The sequence below is a fragment of the Chanodichthys erythropterus genome, chromosome 17 (assembly GCF_024489055.1).
Source record: "Chanodichthys erythropterus isolate Z2021 chromosome 17, ASM2448905v1, whole genome shotgun sequence".
Taxonomy (NCBI): Eukaryota; Metazoa; Chordata; class Actinopteri; order Cypriniformes; family Xenocyprididae; genus Chanodichthys; species Chanodichthys erythropterus.
Window position 1 is genome coordinate 11,166,840 of NC_090237.1, and position 27,483 is coordinate 11,194,322.

A 27,483-nucleotide genomic window follows, 5' to 3' on the forward strand; every position below is an offset into this window, starting at 1 on the left:
GAAAACCTTTCATCTCTGGTTTATTGTACAAAGTCTTATTTCAGGGTTTTATTCATATAACTCAAACAAGTTCACCTTAAAATCGTTATGTCAAATTCATATTTCACTAAAGTCAATCACTGAAACATTAGATAATGGCATTATGATATCTGTGCTGACAAACTGCCTGGGAGTTCCTCAGTGGTGAAACTCCTCCTCCTTCAATCAGTGGTGAACCAGGTGGAACAAATCTTCCAGATTATCTGAGCGTGTCAGTATCTGGCTCTGTTGTCTTTAGACTGCAGTCAAAGGAGCATTGAATGTACTACAAGACTAAGGAAACTATCTTTGTCATCAAGGTGACTGTGCAAGATTAAGCCTTCTACAATACTGTGAAGGACAGCCGGTAAGCATCATATTGGCCATGTTTGACTAGATTGACTTAAGCAGTGCAGTGCTAATGGTACTCTGGAAAACACAAACTTTGAACTCTTGTTGACTTTGATAGGACTTTTTGTAGTGGTATTTGTAAATTCAATTGTTGTTTGTGGGGTATAAAGGAAAAGTAAGAAAAGCCAAAATTCATTGTTTGACAAAGAATGGGTTTGAAATGGTTAAAAGTAATTTCAACTTTGTAGAAATCTTAATAAACCAAGTTCTTATTTCAGTTAAAAATGTATAGTTTAAAATTATTTGGCTAAAGATACTTGGTTAAAAGATAAGAAAATTCTAAAAAGTGAAATAACAATTGATTGTTTTGTAGAGGATACATAGTTGTGTGGCTACAATGGTGCTTTAGAATAGTTCTTTACTATGAAAATACTTGTTAAAAGTGGAAAACTTGTATTTTGTAATGACGGTACTGTGTTTATCTGAGGTGAATGTGAAAATTGTTTAGTTTGGCTGTCAGCTCAGATAATAACTGGTATTTGTCATTTCTTTTGAGGTTTTTCACCTGTTTACTGCTATCAAGGAATGGTAAATAAAAGACAAAAGACAAGCAACTGCTACAATGACAATAACTCACCGGATGAAAAAACGACTGTATTTACGTTAATTTTTTAAAGAGCTGCTTGTACTTGCCTGAGAATAAATGGACTATTATTTGAATCTCTTGTGTTCATTCGATCGCTCAGTCGCGAGGCCAGGACACCATATACACACGCATAGAAATCATACTGACGTCTATCGGACCATACACAGGACCAAAGTGATTTCTCTATTCTCTATTCAGTTTTTAATAACTAAGTGGCACCGATATATCTGCCAGATAAAATAATAAACACAATATAGATTGATCTCACCAGCATATCATCATATCGCCCTGATTTCTTCATGTTAAAGCATTAAGGGATAACAACAGCATGATCCTCTGTAATGCAGCTCTGAAATGAATTACAATGTGGAGTCGCTACACCAAGTAAGTTTTATTGGACCTAAATGGAATAAATACATGATTTCTTACAAGCTGAACAATGAATCAAATGTGTTGCTTTATGAACACGGAGAATGATAGCAACAAGCTACATCACTTAACATTTCTAAACGTGTTTTCGTACATTATTAACGGCGTGAGCACGTACATATTCATAAATACATAAGTTATGAATCTGCAATAAATACAAATGACAAAGCCACATTTTGGTCAAGTTTATTTTCATTGAGTTTCACTTTCACCATTGTGTCGTTCAGGGCTCTCAAGTTTTGAACTGAGTTCAGAGTGAGATTTCGGCGGCGGCAGCAGCGACGGGGGTTTGGGTGGGGACGGGGGTCTGATATGAAAAATGACACACATTCGTACAAATAAAAAAATATTTATTTAATTCAGCATTTTAGTGTGTATGTGAATTAAATTTACTCAAAATAATCGTAATTTAAAGCTGCTCTCCGCGATTTTTGGCCCTCTAGCGGTTAATAGAACTGCACGCGTCTTGCGGAAGAACATTGTAGCCGGAGCTACTTCTCTCCTTCTCTCTACTTACTTCTCGGAAAGGGGCGTTTCATTCCCGCCCACATGTTGAGATCAAATATTCAAGTTGTTTATTCATTTTCTTCCCCTGAACGAAAAATGAAAAATCAAGCCGAATTCTTGTTTTTCGTTTTATTTGAAAAAAATGAAAAACGAAAAGTGCCATTTTCCATTTTCCAATTTCATTATTAATCAAAAAAACGAATGACCAAAAGATACACGGACCGCTGAGGCTCGCCTTCATTCACGTGGAAGTCTTCTCTGACTCATTTGATCTGTTGAGTTTGTTGAGGTAAGATCTCCGCAGCTGAAAACATGAACACACAAACGAAGGTAACGGCTATGCACGACTAATTTGAAAATTCTGTGTGACTGCCACAAGGGGGCGAAATATACTGTGTCCTAACCAGACTTGACAAAGCTACAAGAGGACAAAATCAATCATAAATCACAGCCAATCATAACAGCGTGTGGGCGGGCTCTGTTTGCAGCTAAACACAAAACCAAAAGAAATTAAACTCAACAAAATGAAACCATAAAACATTATTTAAAATACAGTGACTAAAACAATCTTTGTCATGAAATATACTTGTTTAAGCTTTGCTTAATATTAAAATGGTTTGAGCTTGAATATCATTTGGCATGACTTAGCCACTATGAGACCAACAATGGATAATTTACCTCAGAGTTTGAAAAGAAATAAAAGGAAACAAGAGCATTCAAACTGTAATAAATACTTTTCTTTGTGCATTAATGTCCTTATTCCCTCTCTATGACCTGTCCTGAACTATTAGCTAAAAAATCCCAGAAATATAGAAACCATTTCAAAAATAGAATTTGTCGTGTCGCAGCTGGTTAGGACAGTGGTCATTTTGTAGCCAAAGCTCTTGAAATTTACATTTTCCTGGCATGTTTGCCTTATTTAACAGGCACAGGTGACTGCATTTGACTTAAGTTGACGAGCGGGAAAGGAATAAAATGCTGCTAAAAAAATAGCCTAACCATAACAATACGCAAAACAGCTCAATAAAAAAATGTGGTATAGAAAAATTACATTTTGATAAATGGAAACTAAAATTTAAAGCGACAAACAAAAATCCCTGATATTCCATGACTTGGACAAAAAAACAAAACAAAACAAAAAAAAATAGAATAGTATTCCCTGACTTTTAATGTCTGGAATAGACCTTTTAAAATTCCATGATATTCCAGAAATTCCATGACCCGTGGGAACCCTGAGAAACATACAAAGAATACAGCATAGACATCCTCAACTTGTAGTGTGTAACTTTAAAGCTGCAGTCCGTAACTTTTTTTGGTTAAAAATTATCCATAATTAATTTTTGAGCAAGTACATAACCAGCCAGTGTTCAAAACTATCTCATTATCTTAGCTCAATTCACAATGGTAAGCTTGTAATAATGTTTTATAATAAAAGCAACATGGTGGATTTCCGCGGGAAATTCAAGCATGCAGCAGTTCGTCTGTGCGTCATTACGTCACGTCTGTAAACAGAAAGGAAGGAGTCCCTTCCTGGCTAGTTGGTTTTATCACATGAGGATGCTGCAGAAATTGAAATCTACAGGTAACGTTAATACTAAATACACATAGTCATAGTAATGCTGATGTTGTTAACATTAACAATTTGAGAACAATATAACAGTAACAATAATTTGCACGGTTTGGCATGATCCGAGCTAAGCGATCGTTAGATTTAATCATCATTGTGTGACAGTATGAATGAGGTAAGGCTGGTGATTGACACTCATGAGCACCAATCAGCAGCGAGTGGGCACTATTTCAGGGCTGGTTGGTTGCAGCCTGGGATGCGTCACGTCCGGATCCCCCCCTTTTTCTGTTTTGTTTCAGCGGTTTCAGCCTGTCTTTTCATCGGTTTGTGTGTTTCTCCGGATGCTGTTTTGGATGCGATTACTGCCCTCCTTTCAGTTTTACCAGCGGGTTATTTGAAGGCTGTGTATCCTGAGCAGTGAACTGATTGTAAAACTCGTCTATCCGCATTTGGATTCTCCCTTTCGTCCTGGGCGATTATTATTGCAGCTCGGTTCTGTCTCCGCAGCGCGCCGAGCGAACGATATCGGATTACAACTATTTAAAGTGACTTCTGCTGCTGCCGTCTGGTTTCTGTGATTGGGTTTAACTGACTTTTTTTTTTGTTTATTTTGGGGTGGACGATCGTACATTTATTGGGGCTGGCCTAAGGACGACGTGGCCGCTCCTTCGAGTCCTGTTTTCCTCAAACCTTTAATAGTTTTTCGTTTATTTTTGTGTTTCTTTTGCAGATTTGTATACGGTGACTTGTACTGTGTTGTGGTGACTGTTGCCCATCGTGTTACGGTGGAATTGTGACTGTAATTTGCTTTTCATTTATTTCTGTTTGAGATTTATTTATTTTGGTTTTGCTTTCTTTCAGGAGCTGGGGTCCCACGGGTGAAAGATCTTTTTGTGGTGGTGGTGCTGCTTCAACGTTTGCCGTGTGACACTTTTGAAGTGTACGAGTGTGTGATCTGAGTTCATGGTGGGGTGTGTGTGGAAGTGTGCTTTTGGATAACTAGCGCTGGTGATCACTCCGGTGGGTAACCCCAGCCCTGTAATTATATTATATTGTTTAGTTTATTTGGAAGTTGTGTAAATTGGTTTTGTTTAATGTTTCTTCTTTCTGGTTGTTTTTGTTATTTGTGTAATTGTCTGTCACTGGACCTTTTTACCAGTGAGGACATTCCCTTTTTGTTAAGGTTGTTTTTTGTAATTTGGTATAATTTAAGTTTGTGATTATTTTTGTGTGCTGTTTTTGTCTTTTTGAAATTTCATTTTGTGTAAATTTATTTTGCAGTGTCACTGAGAGCTGTTATGAATGGTACTATATCATTGAGTCTATTTTAAGTGATTTTTCTATCTTGAATTCAAGTTGTGAATTTTTGTATTTTTATATGATGCCCACGTTTCCTGCCTACATTATTTTTTAAGAGAATCGAACCTGTGTGACCTAATAACAAACTTTGGGGTTTATTTATATTTCCTGGGTGAAACCCTCCCAGGTGGCGTAGTCGAATTTTCTACAAGTAGTCAAACTTGAGCTTGTGTGTGCGTTAACCTGTACCGCTTTCTCGCCACATTCTGGCGTAGTCGGCAGGGTCTCTGTTGTGTAGTGCAGAAGACGTGGGTATTGTTTGTGTATTTCTGTTTTGGATATTTTGTATTTCATTTTTCTTTTTCAGAGGCTGGGCAGCAGCAGTCCTTTAATTTTGTGGGTGTGAAGAGTAGATCCCAAGTTTCATATGTGCATCAGTAGTGGTAAGTAATTGCGGGTTTTGCAATTATGGACGACGAACTACGTGAGTTGAGAGAATTGGTAGCCCAATTAAGGGCAGATAATGAAAGATTGCGACAGGAGCAAGTGCCAATTGCACAACCTGGCCCATCTGATGCTCCTGTGTCTGCCGTTGTAGATCCTCCACTCACTGGTACCGGTGCATCAGCAACTGATCGTTTCGTTTTTGTTCCTCGAGATCGTAAGTGCCCGAAATTTAACGGTAGGTCCGGCGTTATGATCGAGGAATGGGTGGAGGAGGCTCAGGCCTGCATGCGGCTTCGCCATCTCTCCTCGGTTGATCAAGCATTTTTCTTGGTTGATCATTTGGAGGGAGAGGCGAGGGAGGAAATTCGATATCGACCAAAGGACGAGAGGGAGGACCCAAACAAAATTATTCAGGCATTGCGTGAATTGTATGGTTGCACAAGTTCGTACGTAGCTCTTCAAGAGTCATTTTTTTCCAGAAAACAACAGGATGGGGAGACCTTGTTAGAGTTCTCCCTGGCCCTGTTGAATCTTCTGGATAAGGTGAAACGTCAATCACCCCATGGTATGCCTAATGCGGATATTTTATTGCGAGATCAATTTGTTGAACATGTGAGCGATGGTGCGCTTCGACGTGAATTGAAACAGTTGGTCCGCCGCCAACCCACTGCCATGTTGTTGGACGTTCGCAGCGAAGCTATTCGCTGGGAACGTGAGGGAATGCCTGGGGGGGCACGTGGTCGAAGCCAATCAGTTCCTTCCGCTTATGGTATTCAGTATGGGGTACAGGGACATCAGCACACGGGGGGAAGTAGTATCTCGGCGACTTCCGAATTGAGCGAGTTGCGAGAAATGCTGAAAAAGCAGCAACAACAATTGAATCAACTTACTCAAAGTGTGGCTCAAATTCAAAATCCTCAGCGTTCGCAAGTATCCCGGCTTAATCAGATCATTTGTAGAAGGTGTCAGCAGCCTGGTCACTTTGCCAGGGATTGTGATGGAGAACGGAGACCTTCTCGTTTTCCACCAGCACGTGCAGATCCCGCGGTAACGAGGGGTGGGCAGTCACAGTCCAGGCAGCCGTCGGAAAACTAGTTCCCGCTGAGCTGCAGGGCCACAGCTTGGTCGGGGAAAAGACAGGCTCGGGTGTTCTAAATGATGCTGATTTTATGTCTCGTTTTATGTCGACGTGTCCACAACTCGACGTGTGTATGGGTGGGGTTATGGTACCTTGCCTGGTGGACACTGGTTCCATGGTGTCCACCATTACAGAGAGTTGTTTCTTGACAAATTTCGGGTCGTGGGGTCAGGAACAGCTTAGGTCGTGCCACTGGTTACAGCTCCGGGCTGCGAATGGCCTCTCAATTCCTTATATCGGCTATTTAGAGCTGGATGTACAGCTTTGTGGGCGTGTGGTCTTAGGGTGCGGAGTGCTGGTGGTCAGAGATCCTCCCGGTGGTTTGTGTGCTCAGGTTCCTGGGGTTCTGGGAATGAACGTCCTGAGCCGCTGCTACCGGGAGCTCTTTGGCCAGCATGGCACAAGTCTTTTTGATTTACCTGTTGTGTCACAGGCCCCTATTTCTGTTTTCCAGGCCTTACAGCATTGCCATTTCATTGACGTTCAGCCAGTTTCAGATCAGGGGGGTCGAGTCAAAGTGCGTGGACGCCGGGCGTGTCGCATCCCAGGGGGCACCATGAAATTGGTTGCCGTAACGTGTTCTGCACAGTACTCAAATGGTACAGTATTGTTTGAGCCACCAGATTCTGGTCTTCCAGCAGGTTTGTTGGCATCTCCTGCTCTGGTACACGTGGACCATGGCACAGCTTATGTGCCTGTGGTTAATGTGGGTACAATAGATGTAGTAATGTATGCTAGCACAGTCGTAGGCACTGTCAACCATGTTCAGGTGGTTAGCTTACCCCCAGAGGTCACTGAAGTTCAGGAGGTTTCAGCTAGGGTGAGTACACAAGTGGTCCAGGCTTCCCTGTCTGTACCAGAGCAGATCAGGGCAATTGACTTGTCTGTGTTGTCAGTGGAAGAACAAGGTAAGGTGAGGGCGCTACTGGATAAGTATTCGTCTGTGTTTTCCATTCACGATGGGGATTTGGGATGTACTAATCTCATTTCCCATGACATCCCCTTACTAGATGAGGTCCCTGTGCGCCAGCGGTATAGACGTATTCCTCCTTCCGAGTACGAGGTAGTAAAGGCACACATTAACCAACTTCTTGAGGCCCAGATAATTAGAGAGAGCTGCAGCCCTTACGCTTCGCCAATTGTTTTAGTCAAGAAGAAGGACGGTAGTCTACGCATGTGTGTGGACTACCGTCATTTAAACTCTAAGACCAGGAAGGATGCCTTTCCCCTACCCCGTATCGAGGAGACGTTGGACTCACTGGCAGGGGCACGTTGGTTTTCTACCATGGACCTTGCCAGTGGGTACAATCAGGTCCCTGTTAGTGAGGTAGATAGACCCAAGACAGCTTTCTGTACTCCGTTTGGGCTCTTTGAATGGAACAGGATGCCGTTCGGGCTTTGCAACGCCCCCAGCACCTTCCAAAGATTAATGGAGCGGTTATTTGGGGACCAACAGTGCCAGTCTCTCCTTTTGTACCTTGATGACATTGTTGTTTTTTCCTCTTCAGTTGACCAACACCTAGCTCGGATGGAGGTAGTTTTAAGCCGGTTACTCAGGGAGGGGTTGAAGGCCAAGTTGTCCAAGTGTGCCTTCTTCAAACGTGAGGTGCAGTACTTGGGCCATGTGATTTCATCAGAAGGGGTCTCCACTGACCCAGGCAAGATTGAGGCAGTTTCCCAGTGGCCTCAGCCAACCAGTGTGGCAGGTTTGCGGTCATTTTTGGGGTTTGCTAGCTACTACCGCCGCTTTGTGGAGGGGTTTGCGAGGCTGGCTGCCCCCCTCCACAGGTTGGTGGCGGAGCTAGCAGCCCCAAAGAGGTCAAAGTCTAGGTCCCGGGAGTTTGCTGAGGCATGGTCCACTGAGTGTCAGAGTAGCTTTGAGGAGTTAAAGGGTAGACTTACCACAGCCCCCGACCTCGCCTATGCCGACTTTTCTCTTCCTTTCATTTTGGAGGTGGACGCCAGCCATGGAGGGCTAGGGGCGGTCCTCTCACAAGAGCAACAAGGTAAGGTGCGTCCCATAGCTTATGGTAGCCGAGGTCTTAGGCCCACTGAGCGCAATACTTCAAACTACAGTTCTATGAAGTTGGAGTTTCTTGCGCTCAAGTGGGCCATGACCGAGAAGTTCCGGGAGTACTTGCTGGGACATAAGTGTGTAGTCTACACTGATAATAACCCTCTTAGCTACCTGACCTCAGCTAAGCTGGGTGCCATGGAACAGCGTTGGGCTGCCCAGTTGGCAGCCTTCGACTTTGAGCTTAAGTATAGATCAGGTAAGAGCAACCGCAATGCTGATGCGTTGTCACGCCAGAATCCATCTGTGGTGGAGGTTCAGAATTTGTGCCCAGGTGTAGCTGTTCCAGTTGCTTTGCGTCAAGTCGACCAAGGTGGATTCGTGACTCAGGTAAATCAGATCGTATCATTTCCTGGTTATTCCACCAGCGATATGTCTGCTCAGCAGCAGGCCGATCCAGTTATTGGGGAGCTGCTGGTGTTTTGGAGGCGGAAATTCCCGCCCAGCTCTGAGGAGCGTAAGAAACTTTCTAGGTCTGCTGTGCTTTTGTTTCGGCAGTGGGATCGCCTGGTGGAGAAGGAGGGGGTGCTTTATCGTCGGGTGTTCCGCCCAGATGGTGGAGAGGAGGTCCTCCAAGTGCTATTGCCGGTGGCCATGAAGTCAGAGGTGTTGACACAACTACACCAACAGCACGGACACCAGGGGGTGGAGCGCACCTCTCAGCTGGTGTGGCAACGATGTTATTGGCCAAGGATGTCCTCAGACATTGCCCAGTGGTGCCATGAGTGTGAGAGGTGCCAGTGTGCGAAGGGTGTCCAGCCTGCCCCTGTTAGTTTCATGGGACACCTGTTGGCTGCACGGCCAAATGAGATTCTGGCCTTGGACTTTACTGTGTTGGAACCCTCAAGTTCTGGTCTTGAGAATGTGTTGGTCATGACCGATATTTTCACCAAATACACCTTGGCTGTACCCACTAGAAACCAACGAGCTGAGACTGTGGCACAGGCTCTGGTTGTTGAATGGTTTTGTAAATTTGGGGTGCCGGGCCGTATCCATTCGGACCAAGGCCGTAACTTTGAGTCAGCTCTCATTCATCAGCTGTGTTGCTTATATGGAGTTGAAAAGTCACGTACTACTCCATACCACCCTGCTGGAAACGGCCAGTGCGAACGTTTTAACAGGACGTTGCACAATCTCTTGCGCACCTTGCCTGTGTCAAAGAAGGGGGACTGGCCATCTTGTCTTCCCCAGGTACTGTTCGCCTACAACACTACTCCTCACCAAGCTACGGGGGAATGCCCGTATTTTTTGATGTTTGGGCAGGAGCCTAGACTTCCAGTCGACTTCCTGCTTGGTAGAGTCGAGGAGCCGCTGGCAGGCAGTGTTCATCGGTGGGTCCTGGAGCACCAGGATCGTTTGCAGGTGGCGTTTGAGGGCGCTCGTGAGCGATTGGGGGCCGCTGCTGACCGCCGAAAGGCCAGGCACGATCTGCAGGTACGGGAATCACCACTGAAGGAGGGTCAGTTGGTATATCTCCGCGACTATAGCGTGAGAGGTCGACATAAAATCCACGACCTGTGGAGCTCAGTGGGGTACCAGATCTTGAAGGCACCTAAGGAAGGAGGTGTGGTGTATACAATTGCTCCTACCACGGATTTAGGTAAGTTAAAGCATGTGCACCGATCTTTGCTGAAACCTCAGATTGGCAGGGACTCCTCTCCCATATTGCAGGAGATTCCAGTAGTGGAACCTGTACGGCCTCGGGAAGAGGATGTGGATGAGGGAGATTTGTTTGTCTTGGTACCTGAAACACCACAGGTTAGTAGTAGGCAAGCACCTTGGGATATGGTTCAGTCTGAATCTCAGGGCTCTGGTGAAGCCCAGGGATCAGAAGAAATCCCCGAGGCAGTAGTGAATGTACAGCCGGTAATGGACCCTTCTTTGCACTCTGCTTGGATGGGTGAGAGTGTGGTGAGGAGGACTGGAAGGAGTACTGCTGGGCAGCATTCTAATGTACATCACCTCCCACGATCATTGGGGGCAGGTACGGTGTCTAGTATAGTGGGTAGTACAACTATGGTTTGGTTCCGTCCTTGGGACTGAATGTTAAGAGGGTAAGTCTTGGTTTAGTCCACCGTCGGGGCGACGATGCAGAAGCTGGGGGTGGATTGTGACAGTATGAATGAGGTAAGGCTGGTGATTGACGCTCATGAGCACCAATCAGCAGCGAGTGGGCACTATTTCAGGGCTGGTTGGTTGCAGCCTGGGATGCGTCACGTCCGGATCCCCCCCTTTTTCTGTTTTGTTTCAGCGTTTTCAGCCTGTCTTTTCATCGGTTTGTGTGTTTCTCCGGATGCTGTTTTGGATGCGATTACTGCCCTCCTTTCAGTTTTACCAGCGGGTTATTTGAAGGCTGTGTATCCTGAGCAGTGAACTGATTGTAAAACTCGTCTATCCGCATTTGGATTCTCCCTTTCGTCCTGGGCGATTATTATTGCAGCTCGGTTCTGTCTCCGCAGCGTGCCGAGCGAACGATATCGGATTACAACTATTTAAAGTGACTTCTGCTGCTGCCGTCTGGTTTCTGTGATTGGGTTTAACTGACTTTTTTTTTTGTTTATTTTGGGGTGGACGATCGTACATTTATTGGGGCTGGCCTAAGGACGACGTGGCCGCTCCTTCGAGTCCTGTTTTCCTCAAACCTTTAATAGTTTTTCGTTTATTTTTGTGTTTCTTTTGCAGATTTGTATACGGTGACTTGTACTGTGTTGTGGTGACTGTTGCCCATCGTGTTACGGTGGAATTGTGACTGTAATTTGCTTTTCATTTATTTCTGTTTGAGATTTATTTATTTTGGTTTTGCTTTCTTTCAGGAGCTGGGGTCCCACGGGTGAAAGATCTTTTTGTGGTGGTGGTGCTGCTTCAACGTTTGCCGTGTGACACTTTTGAAGTGTACGAGTGTGTGATCTGAGTTCACGGTGGGGTGTGTGTGGAAGTGTGCTTTTGGATAACTAGCGCTGGTGATCACTCCGGTGGGTAACCCCAGCCCTGTAATTATATTATATTGTTTAGTTTATTTGGAAGTTGTGTAAATTGGTTTTGTTTAATGTTTCTTCTTTCTGGTTGTTTTTGTTATTTGTGTAATTGTCTGTCACTGGACCTTTTTACCAGTGAGGACATTCCCTTTTTGTTAAGGTTGTTTTTGGTATAATTTAAGTTTGTGATTATTTTTGTGTGCTGTTTTTGTCTTTTTGAAATTTCATTTTGTGTAAATTTATTTTGCAGTGTCACTGAGAGCTGTTATGAATGGTACTATATCATTGAGTCTATTTTAAGTGATTTTTCTATCTTGAATTCAAGTTGTGAATTTTTGTATTTTTATATGATGCCCACGTTTCCTGCCTACATTATTTTTTAAGAGAATCGAACCTGTGTGACCTAATAACAAACTTTGGGGTTTATTTATATTTCCTGGGTGAAACCCTCCCAGGTGGCGTAGTCGAATTTTCTACAAGTAGTCAAACTTGAGCTTGTGTGTGCGTTAACCTGTACCGCTTTCTCGCCACAATCGGCAGTATGATTTATTGTAGGCTAATTCTTTTTTCCTCAGTTGGTGTTACGTCCCCAGCTAGTCTAGGGTTTAGGGGACAAGTAACAGAATAAATATGGTGTGATGTGTGGAGGCAGCAAGGTGCAATTCCCAACCCAAGGGCTTTAACAAAGACCAAAGGCAACTCCATATCAAAAACAAGTTCATTTATTATACAAGTGTGGGAGGATTAAAGCTTCAAGAGGGGGCAAGGCCAAAATAACAAACATAAACCCTCTAACTATTTAGGAAGAAACTAACTAATCTACAAAAGAAAAGAAACCAAAATACAATAATACGCTAACTCCCTAACTAGCTTAAACAAGAGAAAACAAGATATAAAGAAAATGGCACCCACCTCTCTACTAACCCTCCCCCAAATAATTGACAAGATAAACTTAGGTAAAGGAAAACAATAACAAAAGTATATACAAAAGAAAAGAACTTACAAAACATAAAGGTTTTCTAGTAGCACCAAAGTACAACAAAAAGTGTCAACACAATGACACTAAAGGGAAAGAAAAACAATTCCATCAACGAGATATAAATCAAAAACAACTAACAAGGCTTTCTGGGTTGGAAAAAGAAGCCTCACGATGCAGCCTCCACACACACACACACACAGCTCTGTGCACTGGTACTGCTTAAATCCCCCACAGCTCCCTCTCCTCCTCCAATCACATCGGATAACCAATTATTGATCATTGGAGCCAGGTGACAGCCATTACTTCCTGTTTATGGAAGGAGAAAAAAAAACAAAACAAAAACATACGTCCTTGGACGTAACAGTTGGTCAAAACAAAAGTGGCAGAAATGTTAGTTACTTGTTCAGATTATATTTTCCAGTGAAAATTCTTATATTGGTCATACTTTCAAGACGTAGAATCTGTGATTCTGAAGTACAGTATCCACACCGGTGCGGTGACTGACAGCAAGCATTAGATTCATCCGCGTTAACGAGCTGTGCCGACGCACAACGCACGTACAGATAACTGTTCCGCATATGGCTGCAATTGCAGGTTTCAAACAGAGACGGCGACAAAGAGGAAAAATCGCGGACTGCAGGTTTAAGTGTAATAGATAGATTTGATTAAACACTAAAAGTTGTAATAGTAGGCAAAAATTAAATTTTATAATTGTTTTCAAGTGTCTTGTTGAGTTTTTATGTAATAATCATTTAACCTGTGATGGTGAACACACTTGCATTTCTTGTTTTATGTGCTCTTTTGAGCCCATATCAATGCACTGCCACAGTAGAGTCACACCAAGTAAACTAATTGTTAGCAAACATTTTTCAAATGTACAATCTGTGTGCAAATATAATATATGAAGTATATATCTTATGTTTTAATTGGACCAGAATGTAGTCACGCCCCTGCATGACATTGAAGCACACACCCTCTTATCTCTGATCAGACCTCTCGAGATCATTTGTGAAATTGTTCAAAACTGGGTTTCGTGAGTTGCTGTTCATCTAAACTCTACAGCTATGGACTCAAGAACAGTGTTGGTCTTATTATGGATGTTGCTGTCGTCCTCCACTGGAATCAAACTAGATGGAAATGGTTATGTTGATGTTACCATTACAATCAGTTCAACAGTACCACAGGATAACACGCTCATTGATAAAATCAAGGTGAAGATATATTTTTTTTTTGTCTATTTAGGGATGCAACAATATTATCAATATTGTAGTATCGTGATAGCAAAATTGTCTCTATATTACCGTGGTCACATGACTGTATGAAACGATGCGTCTTCTAATATTTGATAGTGTTATAATATTTGATAATATTTTCTTCTGTTATACAGATGTTTTTATTACTGTTTTATGTATATATGTTTTGGCAATATTGTATTATTTACAGTTATGCTAATAAAGCAATTTTAAATTTAAATTTGAGAGAGAGAGAGAGACCCAGACAACAGAATTTTGTTATAAGAATATTCTCTAAATATTCAGCGTTGGTTCTGGGAACGTAAAAAACGTCCAGTTTTCTTGATGTTCCAGGAATGTTTTTATAAGGTATAACGTTCCCCAAACGACAACATCAACAACAAAGAAAACTACAATAAAGCAGTTGATTAAATCACTTTAATGCAGTCATTTGTTTGTTATTAGAATAGACATGGCAATCTGTAGTAAAGTTTTCTGAATACACCTACAATTGTTGACAATGAACCAACTTTACAAAAGTCAGGGGTCAAGAGCTCAACTAAAGCAACCACCAACCTCCATGATGGTGACCTCAAACGAAACATCTAAACTTCTGTTAATTCTCAATAAGAGCTTCTTTAGATGTGTGCCAGAAATAAAGTCAATCTGGTTAGTAATAAGTGAAGCTGGTAATGCTGTTTGTGGAGATGTTTAATCAGATCTTGAGAGATTTAATGTCTTTTATCTTAAGTTCATCTAAGGCTGTGGATGAAGAAAGTTGTAGTTTGTGTTCTTATTTCTCTTTCTTTCAGTGCTTGTTCACAGCAGCAGAGGTGGGAAGTCCAGGGGTCAGAGAGTAAAAGTCCTGCCATGTTTTTATTCCACCCACTGAAGCATTAATTAGATAAATAAGTGTTTAATTGAGTGATGATTGGCCATTATTGAAGACACCTGATGATAACAAGCAGAATCACCAAAGGAGAAAATCACTATTTTTAAGTTACCATCATCGAGGTCAGGGTTTGTTTTAGTTTAGCTCTTGACCCTTGACTTTTTAATATCAGATTTTATTTTGGTTGTTTTAACTGCATTAAAACCAACCAGACAAGCAAAGTTAAAAGATGATCAGGTGGTGTTGGTTATGTTTTCACATAATCATTATTTGATCTGCATCACTGAACTCATTTAAAGTCCAATCTTTGAGTTAGATTTACATTATTGATTACAGTGGTGAGAATAATAAAGCATGTTGTAATGCATTTTGGGTAGTGGTGGGCAATACTGCAAAATTTGGTATCGATCCGATACCAAATACATATACGGTCAGTATTGCCGATACCAATACCAATACGATACTTTTGTGTAGGGGAGAGCAGTATGTCATTATTTCTGAGGTGAATGAATGATCAATTCTTTAGGCAATATTTTTTTATTAATGTATTGAAGTCCACAAAATTATTAGTTGTAGAATGAATTCTTTACAGCCTTTTTTAAAAAAAAATAAATAAAAAAATAAAGAATAACAAAAATCTCTCCCTTTTTCTGGTTTTAAATGCAAATGAAATAAAGTGAAATAAAGTGCACACAGTTATTACTGAAGAACAAAGAACAAATCATACATTATCATTTAGTGCCGTAAAATAGCTCCACACAACGCTTCTCTTCCTCTCTGCCATCCTGATCTCTCATTCAATGTGCTATCAGCTTCGCTCACTCAGTTCGCTGCTCCTCGGCGCGTTGTGTCAGTGATTCACGTGACGACACAACAACGAATCACAGCAGAGCAGCAGGAGGGGGAGGAGTAGCAAAGTGGGCCAGGATGTGAAAGCAGCGTTTGCTCAGGATTGTAGAGGTAGAAGACACGAGCAAAGTATAATGAACGTAGAGGACAGATATTTAAATTAAAATATCGATTCAATTACAATTGTATCGATCTGATACCAATACCAGTGTTGGCATCGATACTATCGATATTTAGATCGATCCGTCCATCCCTAATTCTGGGTGCCACCAATCAAAATTCATCCATTCCTCCCATCATGCATTGCTGCATGAATAAATTATGAGCTGAATTGTCTTAGTAATTTTCTTTATTCTCACTATTTAAATTTTGCTGTTTTTCTGTGACTTTTTAGTAGCTTGTTTTCTAATGTTCAGAGTTGATCAGTTTATCAAATATGCTGCTTGTCACCGTTGTTGAGATTCACAGGCTGATTCTTGATGTCTGTTTTTTTTTTTCAAAACAAAAATTGTATTGATAAAGTTGATCTTTTGCTATAGAATCACAGTGCTGCTGTAATCAATAATGTAGTCGAAAGTTGAAGTTAAAATTGCTCTATCACTTTTTAGAATTTTAGCCCCATTGGTGTTAGTTTGTATCTTGATCATGTGTTGATTTTGTGCTGTTTAACATTGGTTAATATTAAATTATGTTGCTTTACATTGATTATGTGATTGTATTTATTATGTAGTAAATCAAAGGTAATTTAGATCAGCTGTGGGTTACGTATGACGTTATTGATTTTCAAGAGGTTAATGTTTATTTTTCATGATCTTATCATTTAAATATGTATTTCTATGTATGTGAGTCAATTTCATAATTTTGTTGGTATTGTACTTTATTATTGTTGAACTCTCAGTTGTCTACCAGGGCTGCGTTCAGCCCCGACAAAACATTGCAAAATGTTTTTTAAACAGAAACGGTGGTGCGTTGAACACCCCGTTCTGATGACGCAAGTGTTGCAACTATGGCAGCTGGGAGTGTCATTCTTTGTGTTCTTTTTGAAGAATTTTCAGAGCCTGATGAAGTCGGTTTAAATACTTGTTTAATACTGCAAAATATGCTTGATGTTACAGTCACTGCCCTTGCCGTCCAGAATAAAAGAGAACATCCCAATCGAGTGAAGGGATTTGTGGAAACTAATTATTGTGATACAACATTTACCTTGCATTTCAGCATGAAAAGACAAACATTTCAGGTGAAAGATAATCCACTTCTTCCCTCCGAGACTGTGTTGATCTCGGTTGATCTATTATTTTTATTGTGAGTATTAGGCTTATCATTATTGCTGATCACTGTTATTGTGCGATATTGTAGTATTTACCATTATATAATCAGAGGAGTATAGAAAAGTTTATTAAAGTGTCACTTCACAATACAATAGCAAAATATATAAGTATAGTATTTTTGTAACATTAATACCCATTGTGCGAGCTGTCTCTTTAATAACGCGTGGTTTATATACATCTGGCCGCTGATTGGGTTGACATTTCTGACACACCCACCAAACAAGAGAAAACGTATCTCAAACCTGTTGCACACCGTTGCACACCGTTTCCAGGAAACATGACGTTCAACCCGGAAAACGTAGCAAAACGTTGCGCACCGGTTTGAGCTTGAACGTGCCCCAGCTGAATGTCATGTGACTCTTCCTGATTTACTTAACCTGGAAGTAGCGTCAACGGTATGATGATACATGGGGCATGTTCAGGCTCAAACTGGTGCGCAACGTTTTGCTACGGATTCCGTGTTGAACGACATGTTTCCTGGAAACGGTGTGCAACGGTGTGCAACCGGTTTGAGATACGTTTTCTCTTGTTTGGTGGGTGTGTCAAAAAGTCGGGTTTTGCCCAATCAGCATCAACATGCATATAAACCACGCGGTATTAAAGAAACAGCTCGTAAATATAATTAACATCAAAATAAATTCACAAGAGCAAGTATATTGTTTGTACGTGTTTATTTACATTAATGGCAAAATAACTTAAATAATAAGAGTACAAGTATAGATCTGGAACTTCCTGAAGTCTGTCTAAATATCATTTAGTAATTGCAATGTCTTCTGCTCCATATCCTTTCCTTAGGAAGGTGTGCTAGACACTGATTAATGTAACATAAAAATACTATACATACTGTATATTTTGCTATTGTATTGTGGAGTGATACTTTCATAAACTTTCATAAACATAAAGACAAATTTTGGATCACAATAATTAGGAACTAGACTGGGTAAACCCAGCCTGATCTGCCGGCGATTTGATTTCGCCCGGCAACTCAGTCTGGAAACCTGTACATTCATTTCTACTGCTTCTGTTACTGTAACGAATGGGACTCACAGGCAGGGGATCCAAATGCAGCATTTATTAGAAGTAAGAGTGGTCGTACAGGCAGGGTCAAAACAGGAACAAACTGGAACAGTGAGCAACAGGCAGAGTCGTAGTCAAGGGACAGGCAATGATCAGGACAGGCAGCGACGGGTCAAAAACAAGAAACAGGCAGGAACGATAACAAGCAGGCAGACAGGATAGAAACGCTCGGAAATGACACAATGGTAATCAAGACTTCGCAAACTGGTGGAGTGAGTGTGAGTCCTTTATAGTCCTGTTAATGTACTGCAGCTGGGTGTGGTGATTAGTGATAGTGATTGATGGAGTGAGTGCAGGTGATTGGCAGAGAGGATTATGGGTAATGTAGTCCGGGAACTGACAGGAATAGACGGTGATCATAACAGTTACACTTTTGCCGGAACCAATCACAGACTGGCTTATCCACCTTGCTCGCTATTGGCAGGTATAACACGATGACGAAGCGGCGGCAAGCAGCTTTTTGTTTACAATGAACATGGCGGCCACCGAAGCCCAGCAACCAGTTGATAAAAGATTACAAAGGCAAGTTTTCTTTGAAAACGGAACAAAGACTTGCCCTGGAACAATTTATAAAAAAGAAGGATGTGTTTGCCTTACTACCGACCGGCTTTGGTAAAAGCCTAATTTACCAGCTAACCCCACTGCAAAGTACGTCACCCGGATCGTTGATCTGATTGGTTGAAGGACTATCCAATTGCGTGAATAATGCTCGTTGATCACGCCTCTTGTGCAGTAGAAAATACATAGCAGACTCTCCAGACTAATGTTCAATTATAAATTGAGCTTGGTCTGGTGATAGCCAGACAAATTAGGAACCACAGTTTCCACAAATCCCTTCACTCGACTGAGATGTTTTATTCTGGACGGCAAGGGCAGTGACTGTAACACCGAGCGTATTTTGCAGTATTAAACATGTATTTATACCGACTTCATCAGGCTCCGAAAATTCTTCAAAAAGAACACAAAGATTGGCCTTCTCAGCTGCCATAGTTGCATCTCTTGCGTCATCAGAACGGGGTGTTCAACGCACCACCTTTTCCGCTTAAAAAACGTTTTGCAACGTTTTGTCGGGGCTGAACGCAGCCATGAATTCAGACACACATGTTAGTGCTCCTGACTATTCTACTGCTGGTTACTTACAAGGCAAAGACAGTAAAAATGTTAATATTTTGTATATCCTTTATTTGTGGTTTAGTGGTGTTGTGTGTAAAATTGTGTTTGTTGTTTTTGTTTGTGTCTAGTTTTCAAGGTGTTCCATAACAAATAAAAACGCATGGACATCAGTACTTTGGAATCGTGGACTTTAGTTCTGACTTTATAAAACAAAATTCTGAGTTTAAATCTTGCAATTCTGAGAACAAAAGCAGAATGGATGCAAACTTGCTATTGCGTGGAAAAGTCAGAATTGTAAGATTAAAAAAAAAAAATCACAATTACCTTCTCTTTGTTTTACAATTACAAGGGACTCACAAACAACTATCGCAAAACATGAAAACAGTCGTGGATCATCCAGGTAATAACAGGAAAGTTTCTTGTGTTGATTTGGGGATAATCTAAAATACTTTTCAGAAGTAACTGTAATTTGATTACCATTTAAAATGTAACTGTAATGAAATACAGTTACTCAAATTTTGTATTTTAAATATGTAACTTACAATGCCCTTCACAATTATTGGCACACTTAGTAAATATGAGCAAAGGCGGCTGTGAAAATAAATCTGCATTGTTTATCCTTTTGCTCTTTCATTCAAAAAATTCTAACCTTTCATCAGAATAAAACAATTGAAAGTGGGGGGAAACTTACATTATGAAATAAATGTTTTTCTCTAAAACATGTTGGCCATAATTATTGGCACCCCTAGAAATTCTTATGAGTAAAATATCTCTGAAGTATATTCCCATTCATATTTACATTTTTAGCACACCAGGGTAACTAGGAGGATGAAATTGTCCAGCCATGTCTTCCTGTTCCACAGGAGTATAAACATGAGGAATCACAAAGGCCAAATTCCCGTAATCGTTCATCACAATGAGTAAAACAAAAGAATATAGTTCTGATGTGCAGCAAAAGATTGCTGAGCTTCACAAAATAGAAAGTGACTGTAAGAAAATGGTTAAAGCATTGAAAATCCCCCATTTCCACCATCAGGGCAATAATTAAGGAGTTCCAATCAACTAAAGATGTTACAAATCTGCCTGGAAGAGGACGAGTCTAAATCATCCTAATGTGTGGTGAGGAGGAAAGTTTGAGTGGCCAAAGACTCTCCAAGGATCACAGATTGTTAGTTGAGTCTTGAGTCTCAGAAAGCCTAAAAAAATGATCAAACAGCACCTACATCACCAAAAGTTGTTAGGAAGTGTTTCAAGAAAAATCCTCTGCTCTCATCCAGAAACAATCTCCAGCATATTCAGTTGTCAGACATCTATGGTCAGATTAAACTAAAACAAGAGCTTTTTGGCAGCAAACCCACCAGATGGGTTTGGTGCACACATGGATAAAAAGTATCCCATGCCCACAGTTAAATATACTGCTGGATTTTTAATGTTGTGGGCCTATTTTTCCGCTGGAGGTCCTGAACATCTTGTTCAGAGACATGGCATCATTGATTCTATCAAATACTAACAGATAAAAATCAAAACCTGAATGCTTCTGCTAGAAATTTTATAATGGGCCGTGATTGGATCTTCCATCGGGACAATGATCCAAAACAAACACAAAAATGTCACTGAGCACAAAATGAAGCTTCTTCCATGGCCATCCCAGTCCCCTGACCTGAACCCTAAAGAAAATGAGTGGAGTGAACTTAAGAGAAGCACCACCAACATAGAGTTGGGAATCTGAAGGATCTGGAGAAATTTTGCATGAAGGAATGGTCTCTGATCTCTTGTCAGGTGTTCTCCAAACTCATCAGGCATTATAGGTGAAGACTCAGAGCTGTTGTCTTGGTAAAAGGGCGTTGCAATAATTGGGTGCCAATAATTGTGGCCAACGTGAACTAGAGAAAAATATTTATTTCATAATGAGCTTTTCCCCCCATTTTCAATTGTTTTACTTTAATAAAAGGTTAGAATTTTGTGACTTTTTTGAATGAAAGAGCAAAAGGATAAACAATGCAGATTTATTTTCACAGCCAGCTTTGCTCATATTTACTAAGGGTGCCAATAATTGTGGAGGGCATTGTAAGTTACATGTCTTTCGTTACTCCCCAACCCTGTTTAAAGGGATAGTTCACCCCAAAATGAAAATGTTATGTTTATCTGCTTACCCCCAGGGCATTGAAGATGTAGGTGACTTTGTTTCTTCAGTAGAACACAAATGATCATTTTTAACTCCAACTGTCGCGGTCTGTCAGCTGTATAATGCGTGTAAATGGGAACTTCGTCTATAAGAGTCAAAAAAACACGACAGACAATCCAAATTAAACCCTGCAGCTCGTGACGACACATTGATGTCCTAAGACACGAAACGATCGGTTTGTGTGAGAAACCGAACAGTATTTATATAATTTTTTACCTCTAAAACACCTCTATGTCTAACTGCCCTCCACATCCGGTTAGTGAGGTCTGAACGCGCTCTGACAAGTGATGTCTCGCACTTATTGAAGCAAAGCGCAAGACATCAGTTCCGTCAGCAGAGCACGTTTTTTGACCTCACTAACCGGATGTTTTAGAGGTAAAAAATTATATAAATACTGTTCGGTTTCTCGCACAAACCGATCGTTTAGTGTCTTAGGACATCAATGTGTCGTCACGAGCCGCAGTGTTTAATTTGGATTTGTCTGTCGTGTTTTTTTTACTCTTATAGATGGAGTTCCCATTTACACGCATTATGCGACTGACAGACCGCGTCAGTTGGAGTTAAAAATCATCATTTGTGTTCTACTGAAGAAACAAAGTCACCTACATCTTGGATGCCCTGGGGGTAAGCAGATAAACATCAAATTTTCATTTTTGGGTGAACTATCCCTTTAACACTTAGGGCACTTTTTTCCAAGTCTTCATTTATTTTCTTTCTTTTTTTAAATGTCGCAATAAATATCATATTGTGGACTTTATATCGAGGAATTATCGTACTGTGAGATTTTGATATTGTTACATCCCTACTATTTAAAAAAAAAAAAAAAAGCATTCTTTCTTTTTTTTTGGCCTTTGTGAAACATACTATGTTGTTGCATTTTTTAAAGAAAATCATATAAAGAAACATATAGGGTGAATTCAGGTTGATTGGGACACTTTTTATCTCAGTTGCAAAATCACCCTTAATTCACCCTAATCAAGTTTCATCAACAGTATTTGTGAATGAACAAATGAATTACTTTTTTTATAAATACTGTATTTTGAGACTCATTTTTCATTCTGACAGGACATGGTCTCTAAAGGGTCGATTCATCTTCATCAAGCATTGGATAAAAAGGTCTATTTCAAAGAAGCAACGATACTCGTTCCACCCCACTGGAATAGTAAGGATTTTACCAAAGCAAGAACAGAGTCCTATGAAAAGGTACAGAGAATTATGCCATTTTATCTTATGTGCCAATATTAACGTTTAATCATTTCATTAACATACTGCTGACAACTTCAATGTGAAATACAGGCAAACGTAAGAATTGATAATGCTAATCCAGCATATGGTGATGAACCCTACACTCTTCAATATGGTGAATGTGGAGATGAGGCTCAGTTCATTCATTTCACCCCAAACTTCCTCCGAGACGACACACTCATTAAGACTTATGGGTCAAGAGGTGAATGTCATTTGTTATCCTTCAACATTTATCCAGGTTAATGCACTAATCTGTTTGTTTTATTAACATGAATATTTGTTTGCAGGAAATCTGAGATGGGGCGTGTATGATGAATACAGTGAAACAAATCCATTCTACTACTCTAATGGTCGTATTGAAGCTACAAGGTCATAAAACTTAATAAAACAGAATATTTATAAAATGTCACTGAAAATTATCTCAACCATTGATTTCCTGCTTATCTTTAGTTGTAGCAAAAACATTGAAGGTCAGTTTTATGATGAATCACTTCAACCGTGCCAGATTGATCCACAAACTTTACTACCAACTAAAGGGTGCAAGTTTTTTCCTAACAAATATCAAAACACAGACAGCTTTATAATGTTCTTACCAAGCCTGGATTCTGTAAGTACAGATTTTACATGTTCCCACACATGCAAATTTTATCTTTGACCATTTGACGAATGAAGAAATTATTTGAAATATTTGGTTTCAGGTGAGCACATTTTGTCATGAAAATGAGCACAATTATGAAGCCCCAAACTTGCAAAACAAAAAATGTGGCAAAGCAACACGGACTGTGATATTTGAGGATTCTGTTGATAAAGACGCACTTCGTTCTCTGAAACCACTGCTGTCCTCTCCACCAGCGCCAACTTTCAAAGTTGTGCAGCGAAAACATCGGGTTGTTTGTCTTGTCCTTGATGTCTCAGGAAACATGCATGTATGCCATAAAATTAACTTTACTTGAAAACAAAGATGCTTCCAATTATTATTAACTTCAATGCCCTATGAGCTTAATCACTTTGAAACTTGAGAAAGCATTAAACCTGATATCACATGCATTGTTTTTATTGCACCCATTTTCTAGGGCTCCAGAATGCGTCGACTACAGCAGGGTGCCACACATTTCCTGCAGCACATCGAGGATAAAGCCAGTGTTGGAATTGTAACCTTTAGTTCTAATGCTAAAACTCTGAGCCCCTTGACTACTATTGACAGTGAATCCACACGAGACAAACTCATTGAATTGTTGCCAAAAGTAGCAAAAGGAGGGACACACATTTGTAAAGGCCTCAATCTTGGCTTACAGGTGCAATATTGATCATGTTTATGATACGTTAAGTATATAGCCTACAGTTTTTTTTATACCAATGTTCTGTATTTGTCTTCAAAACTTAAAGGTACTCAAAAATGACAATGGGGATGTGATGGGGGATGAAATTATTTTTCTGACAGATGGTGAAGCATCAGACAATATTAATAGTTGTGTTCCAGCTGCAATTGAAAGTGACGCCATTATAAACACAATGGCTTTGGGTGATAAAGCAGCTAAAGCACTGAGGGAAATGGCTGCCAAAACTGGTAAGTACCATCATCACATAATGATGTACAATGTTCCAGAAAGTCTAAATAAAAAAAAGAGAGTTCCAAGAGCTCCAAGTTCCATGTGAATGTTTTTGGGGGGGTTTTTTGGGTTAATTTCTAAATTTATTATAGTAGGCCTTGATCTATAGGTGGATCTTGACATGAAAAATTTTGGGAACTAACAACATTTTAAAGCAATTGGCAAATCTACAAACATATGATGCTAAAAGAATAACAAATTATCTGAGCCACATTAGTAACTTTTAACCAATTGATCCCAAGGTGATTTTTGTTATATATTGTTTGATGTTTTGGTATGTATTTGTGAAAAATGCAAAAATGTAGTAAATCATAATATTCATATTATGAATGCCTGTTTATTATCCAGTGCATATTTCTCATATGTTTTATGTTGGAATTAGGGGGGAAATTTTTCACAGCCAGTGACGACATTCTCTCTAATCAGCTACTGAATGGATTTTTTTCACTTAAACTACCAACAGGAGATCAAACAAAAGACCCAGTTCAGGTTTGACAAGTGATCGCTCATTGCTCATGGTAAAACACTTTAAGATTATTATGAATATTCTAATAATTCATTTTTATCACCACTTTAGATAGACAGTGTGGGGAAAAAAACATCAGACTGGTTCAATGGGACAATATTAGTGGATCAGACCATTGGTAACAAAACCAGCTTTACAATAACCTATGAAACAAGTTTACCTGACATTTCCATACAGTCACCAAATGACTCAACCTACAAACAAATACAGATGCATCACTATAAATCAGCAAAAACAGTCACTTTAAAAGTTCCAGGAACTGCACAGGTGACAAACTACACAAGATTTAATTAACTTTCCTAAAACATTTTCATTAATTATTCATCTAATAATACTATTGTGTGTTTGCTAGCCTGGGGACTGGAAGTACAGTATCCAAACTACAATAAATCAGTCTCTGACTGTAACAGCAACGAGTCAAGCGGCGCGAGCTGATGTTCCTCCTATCGTTGTCAAAGCCCACATGAACCAGCAGTTCAGTGACGGCACTAAACCCTTGATAGTGTTTGCTGAGGTCAGTCAGAATTACATGTCTGTAATAAAGACTGAAGTGTGGGCTACACTGCTGTCCGAATCTGGGTCTGCACAACAATTACGACTCCTGGACAATGGAGCAGGTAAATTACCCATCATTTTTGTTTAAAGTGTACACTATAGATATCAGATTTACACTATAAGGCCAAAAGTGCTCAAATAAATATTGTTTTACAGGAGCTGATGCTTTCAAAGATGATGGCATTTATTCCAGATATTTCACACAGATGAAAAAAGGGAGAAGCAGCTTGAAAGTAAGAGTGAAGAATCTAGATGGACAAGCCAGATTTACTATCCAAAAAAGGGGTGGTGCCCCATACGTACCTGGATATGTGGTAAACGGTAAATCGTGGGATTGAGACTCTTAAAGCAAACTGTTCAAACATTTGTCCAAGTGGTGTTTGAGGAGAAACCCCCTGATATGGGTGTACAGTAGTACAGGAAATGCAAAAACATATAAACATATAAATGCAAAACATATAAATACTTCATTAATTAATTCAATTCCTCAACTTTAAATTTACTAATGCGGTTCTTCTAATTTCAGGTGTAGTAGAGCTGAACCCTCCAAAGCCTCCAGTTTCTGAGGAATCACTCGCGGTTGGAAGATTTACCAGGACAGCCACCGGTGAGAGTTTTGAGGTGGCTTTTACAGGCTCAACCCCACCAAATTTCCCTCCTAACAGAATCACAGATCTGAGTGCTGAGATCCAGGAGGACTCTGTGCTTCTCAGCTGGACGGCTCCTGGTGAGGACCTCGACCAAGGGACAGGTAAAGCATACAGTTACTATACCAGAATTTAAAATACAAAGTTTTTCATCTTCACTGACAACATAAGAGTAGTTTCAAATTTAGATCATGAAATAATGATAATTTAATTGTCTTGCATGGCATGTTTCTTTTGCTTTAAGCTAAATCCTATGAGATCAGGTGGAGCTATGACCTTCAAATGCTTCGAGAAAACTTCAGCAATGCTCATGTAGTCAACACAGCTGCCGTCTCACCACTGGAGGCTGGATCAGCTGAACAGCATTCATTCAATCTCAGTTTCACAATCCAAAATGGCAGCACACTTTTCTTTGCAGTTCAGTCTGAGGACAAAGAAAATGCAAAATCTGAAACCTCTAACATCGCTCAAGCTTCAAAGATCCTCCCTGATCCAACCCCCTCTGCAATATCAAACCCAGGCTTGAATTTGACAGTTCTAGTAATTTCGTTGTGTGTAGTAATGGTCATATGCTTTGTTGGTGCTGTAATCACATGGTCAGTAAGACGCAGAAAAACTTTGATATAAGCAGCAATTGGGAATTTAAAGCACATTTTTAGTTAAGTCAGTCTTTGAATTTTAAATGGGGACCTATTATGCCATTTTTCAAAGTATTGAATTTGTTTTTGGGCTCAACTATGTTGTCATGCTTGAATGCTCAAAAAGACACTTTATTTTTCATATTATTTTATATTGTTGCAGCACCTTTCTTCCCAGTCTGTCAGTAATGCTTTTAGTTCCTGTCTCTGTGAAGCCCCTCCTACCGAAAAGCTCAATGTTCTCTGATTGGTGGTGTGTTGTGATTGGTCAACCACTTTGAGTGTTTATTTGGAAATGTCACACCCCTTAACATAACCGTGAGTTTCAACACACTACTACTAAGGGTACGTTTACATGACAATTATGTATTCAAAATGGAAATGTTTTTTCTTTGTATAATTCTGTGAAAATGACTAAAAACACATATCTGGCCTCTAGTTGGCAATGTCAGTTTGTAAAGAAAGACTACACTCCTGCACACATACACAATTTTTTTTCACAGAGCACCAAACGTTTAAGCCCATAGGCTAAACATATAATAAAAATGTGCATGCTGTCACTGTTTTCACAGATTTACGTATTTGTAGTTTACATGGAGACGACAACGGTATCATTTTCAAAAACTTCCACTTTGAAACCCGTTTTCAAAAGTTTGCATTTTCAGGCCCCCAAAACGTTTTTGTCATGTAAATGAGTGGCCAAAACGTATGAAAAGGTAAATTTAAGAAACTCAACCAGGCATCACCCCTTTTTTTTTTTGGACAGCCTTGGACAGAAATTATTTATATGAAGAATATCATGACGTGAATGTTCCTGGAAGAAACTCAAGACTACAATTGAGGCGTTAAAGGATTAGTTCACTTTCAAATTAAAATTTCCTGATAATTTACTCACCCCCTTGTCATTCAAGATGTTCATGTCTTTCTTTCTTCAGTCGAAAAGAAATTAAAGTCCCTGTGAAGTTGCAAACAACTTTTCTCCAGTGTTGTGCTGTATTTCCAAGTGAAACGGAATATTGAATAAAGGGAAGGTTTTACTTTAGCGCTCCTCCTCTCCATCTCTCGCTCATAGCAGACTACGGTTTGAGGAGAGTGTTTTAAGTGTTTTCAACCCAAGCCGTCAAACTGACGTCATCAGAGAAGGGACGCCATTATA

At 40.2% G+C, this 27,483-nt stretch overlaps 1 protein-coding gene across 5 annotated transcripts; it reads left to right on the plus strand.

Moving 5' to 3' along the window:
- The first annotated feature begins 267 nt into the window (after positions 1-267).
- On the plus strand, positions 268-26,798 carry LOC137004456 (calcium-activated chloride channel regulator 1-like). Of its 5 annotated transcripts, XM_067364795.1 has the most exons (16): positions 3,812-4,538; positions 4,800-4,823; positions 5,185-5,260; positions 22,172-22,309; positions 22,403-22,553; positions 22,639-22,720; positions 22,802-22,958; positions 23,050-23,277; positions 23,425-23,646; positions 23,738-23,918; positions 24,344-24,450; positions 24,539-24,754; positions 24,840-25,104; positions 25,199-25,363; positions 25,569-25,793; positions 25,934-26,798. In XM_067364795.1, exons 4-16 carry the CDS (start codon positions 22,175-22,177, stop codon positions 26,314-26,316), a joined length of 2,517 nt encoding a protein of 838 aa, XP_067220896.1. In that variant the 5' UTR covers positions 3,812-4,538; positions 4,800-4,823; positions 5,185-5,260; positions 22,172-22,174; the 3' UTR covers positions 26,317-26,798. The 5 variants fall into 5 exon arrangements, with proteins under 5 accessions (XP_067220894.1, XP_067220896.1, XP_067220898.1 ...); XM_067364793.1 differs by adding an exon at positions 268-385 and having other exon boundaries at positions 4,380-5,260; XM_067364797.1 differs by adding an exon at positions 11,290-13,641 and having other exon boundaries at positions 3,812-5,260.
- The last annotated feature ends 685 nt before the right edge of the window (positions 26,799-27,483 follow it).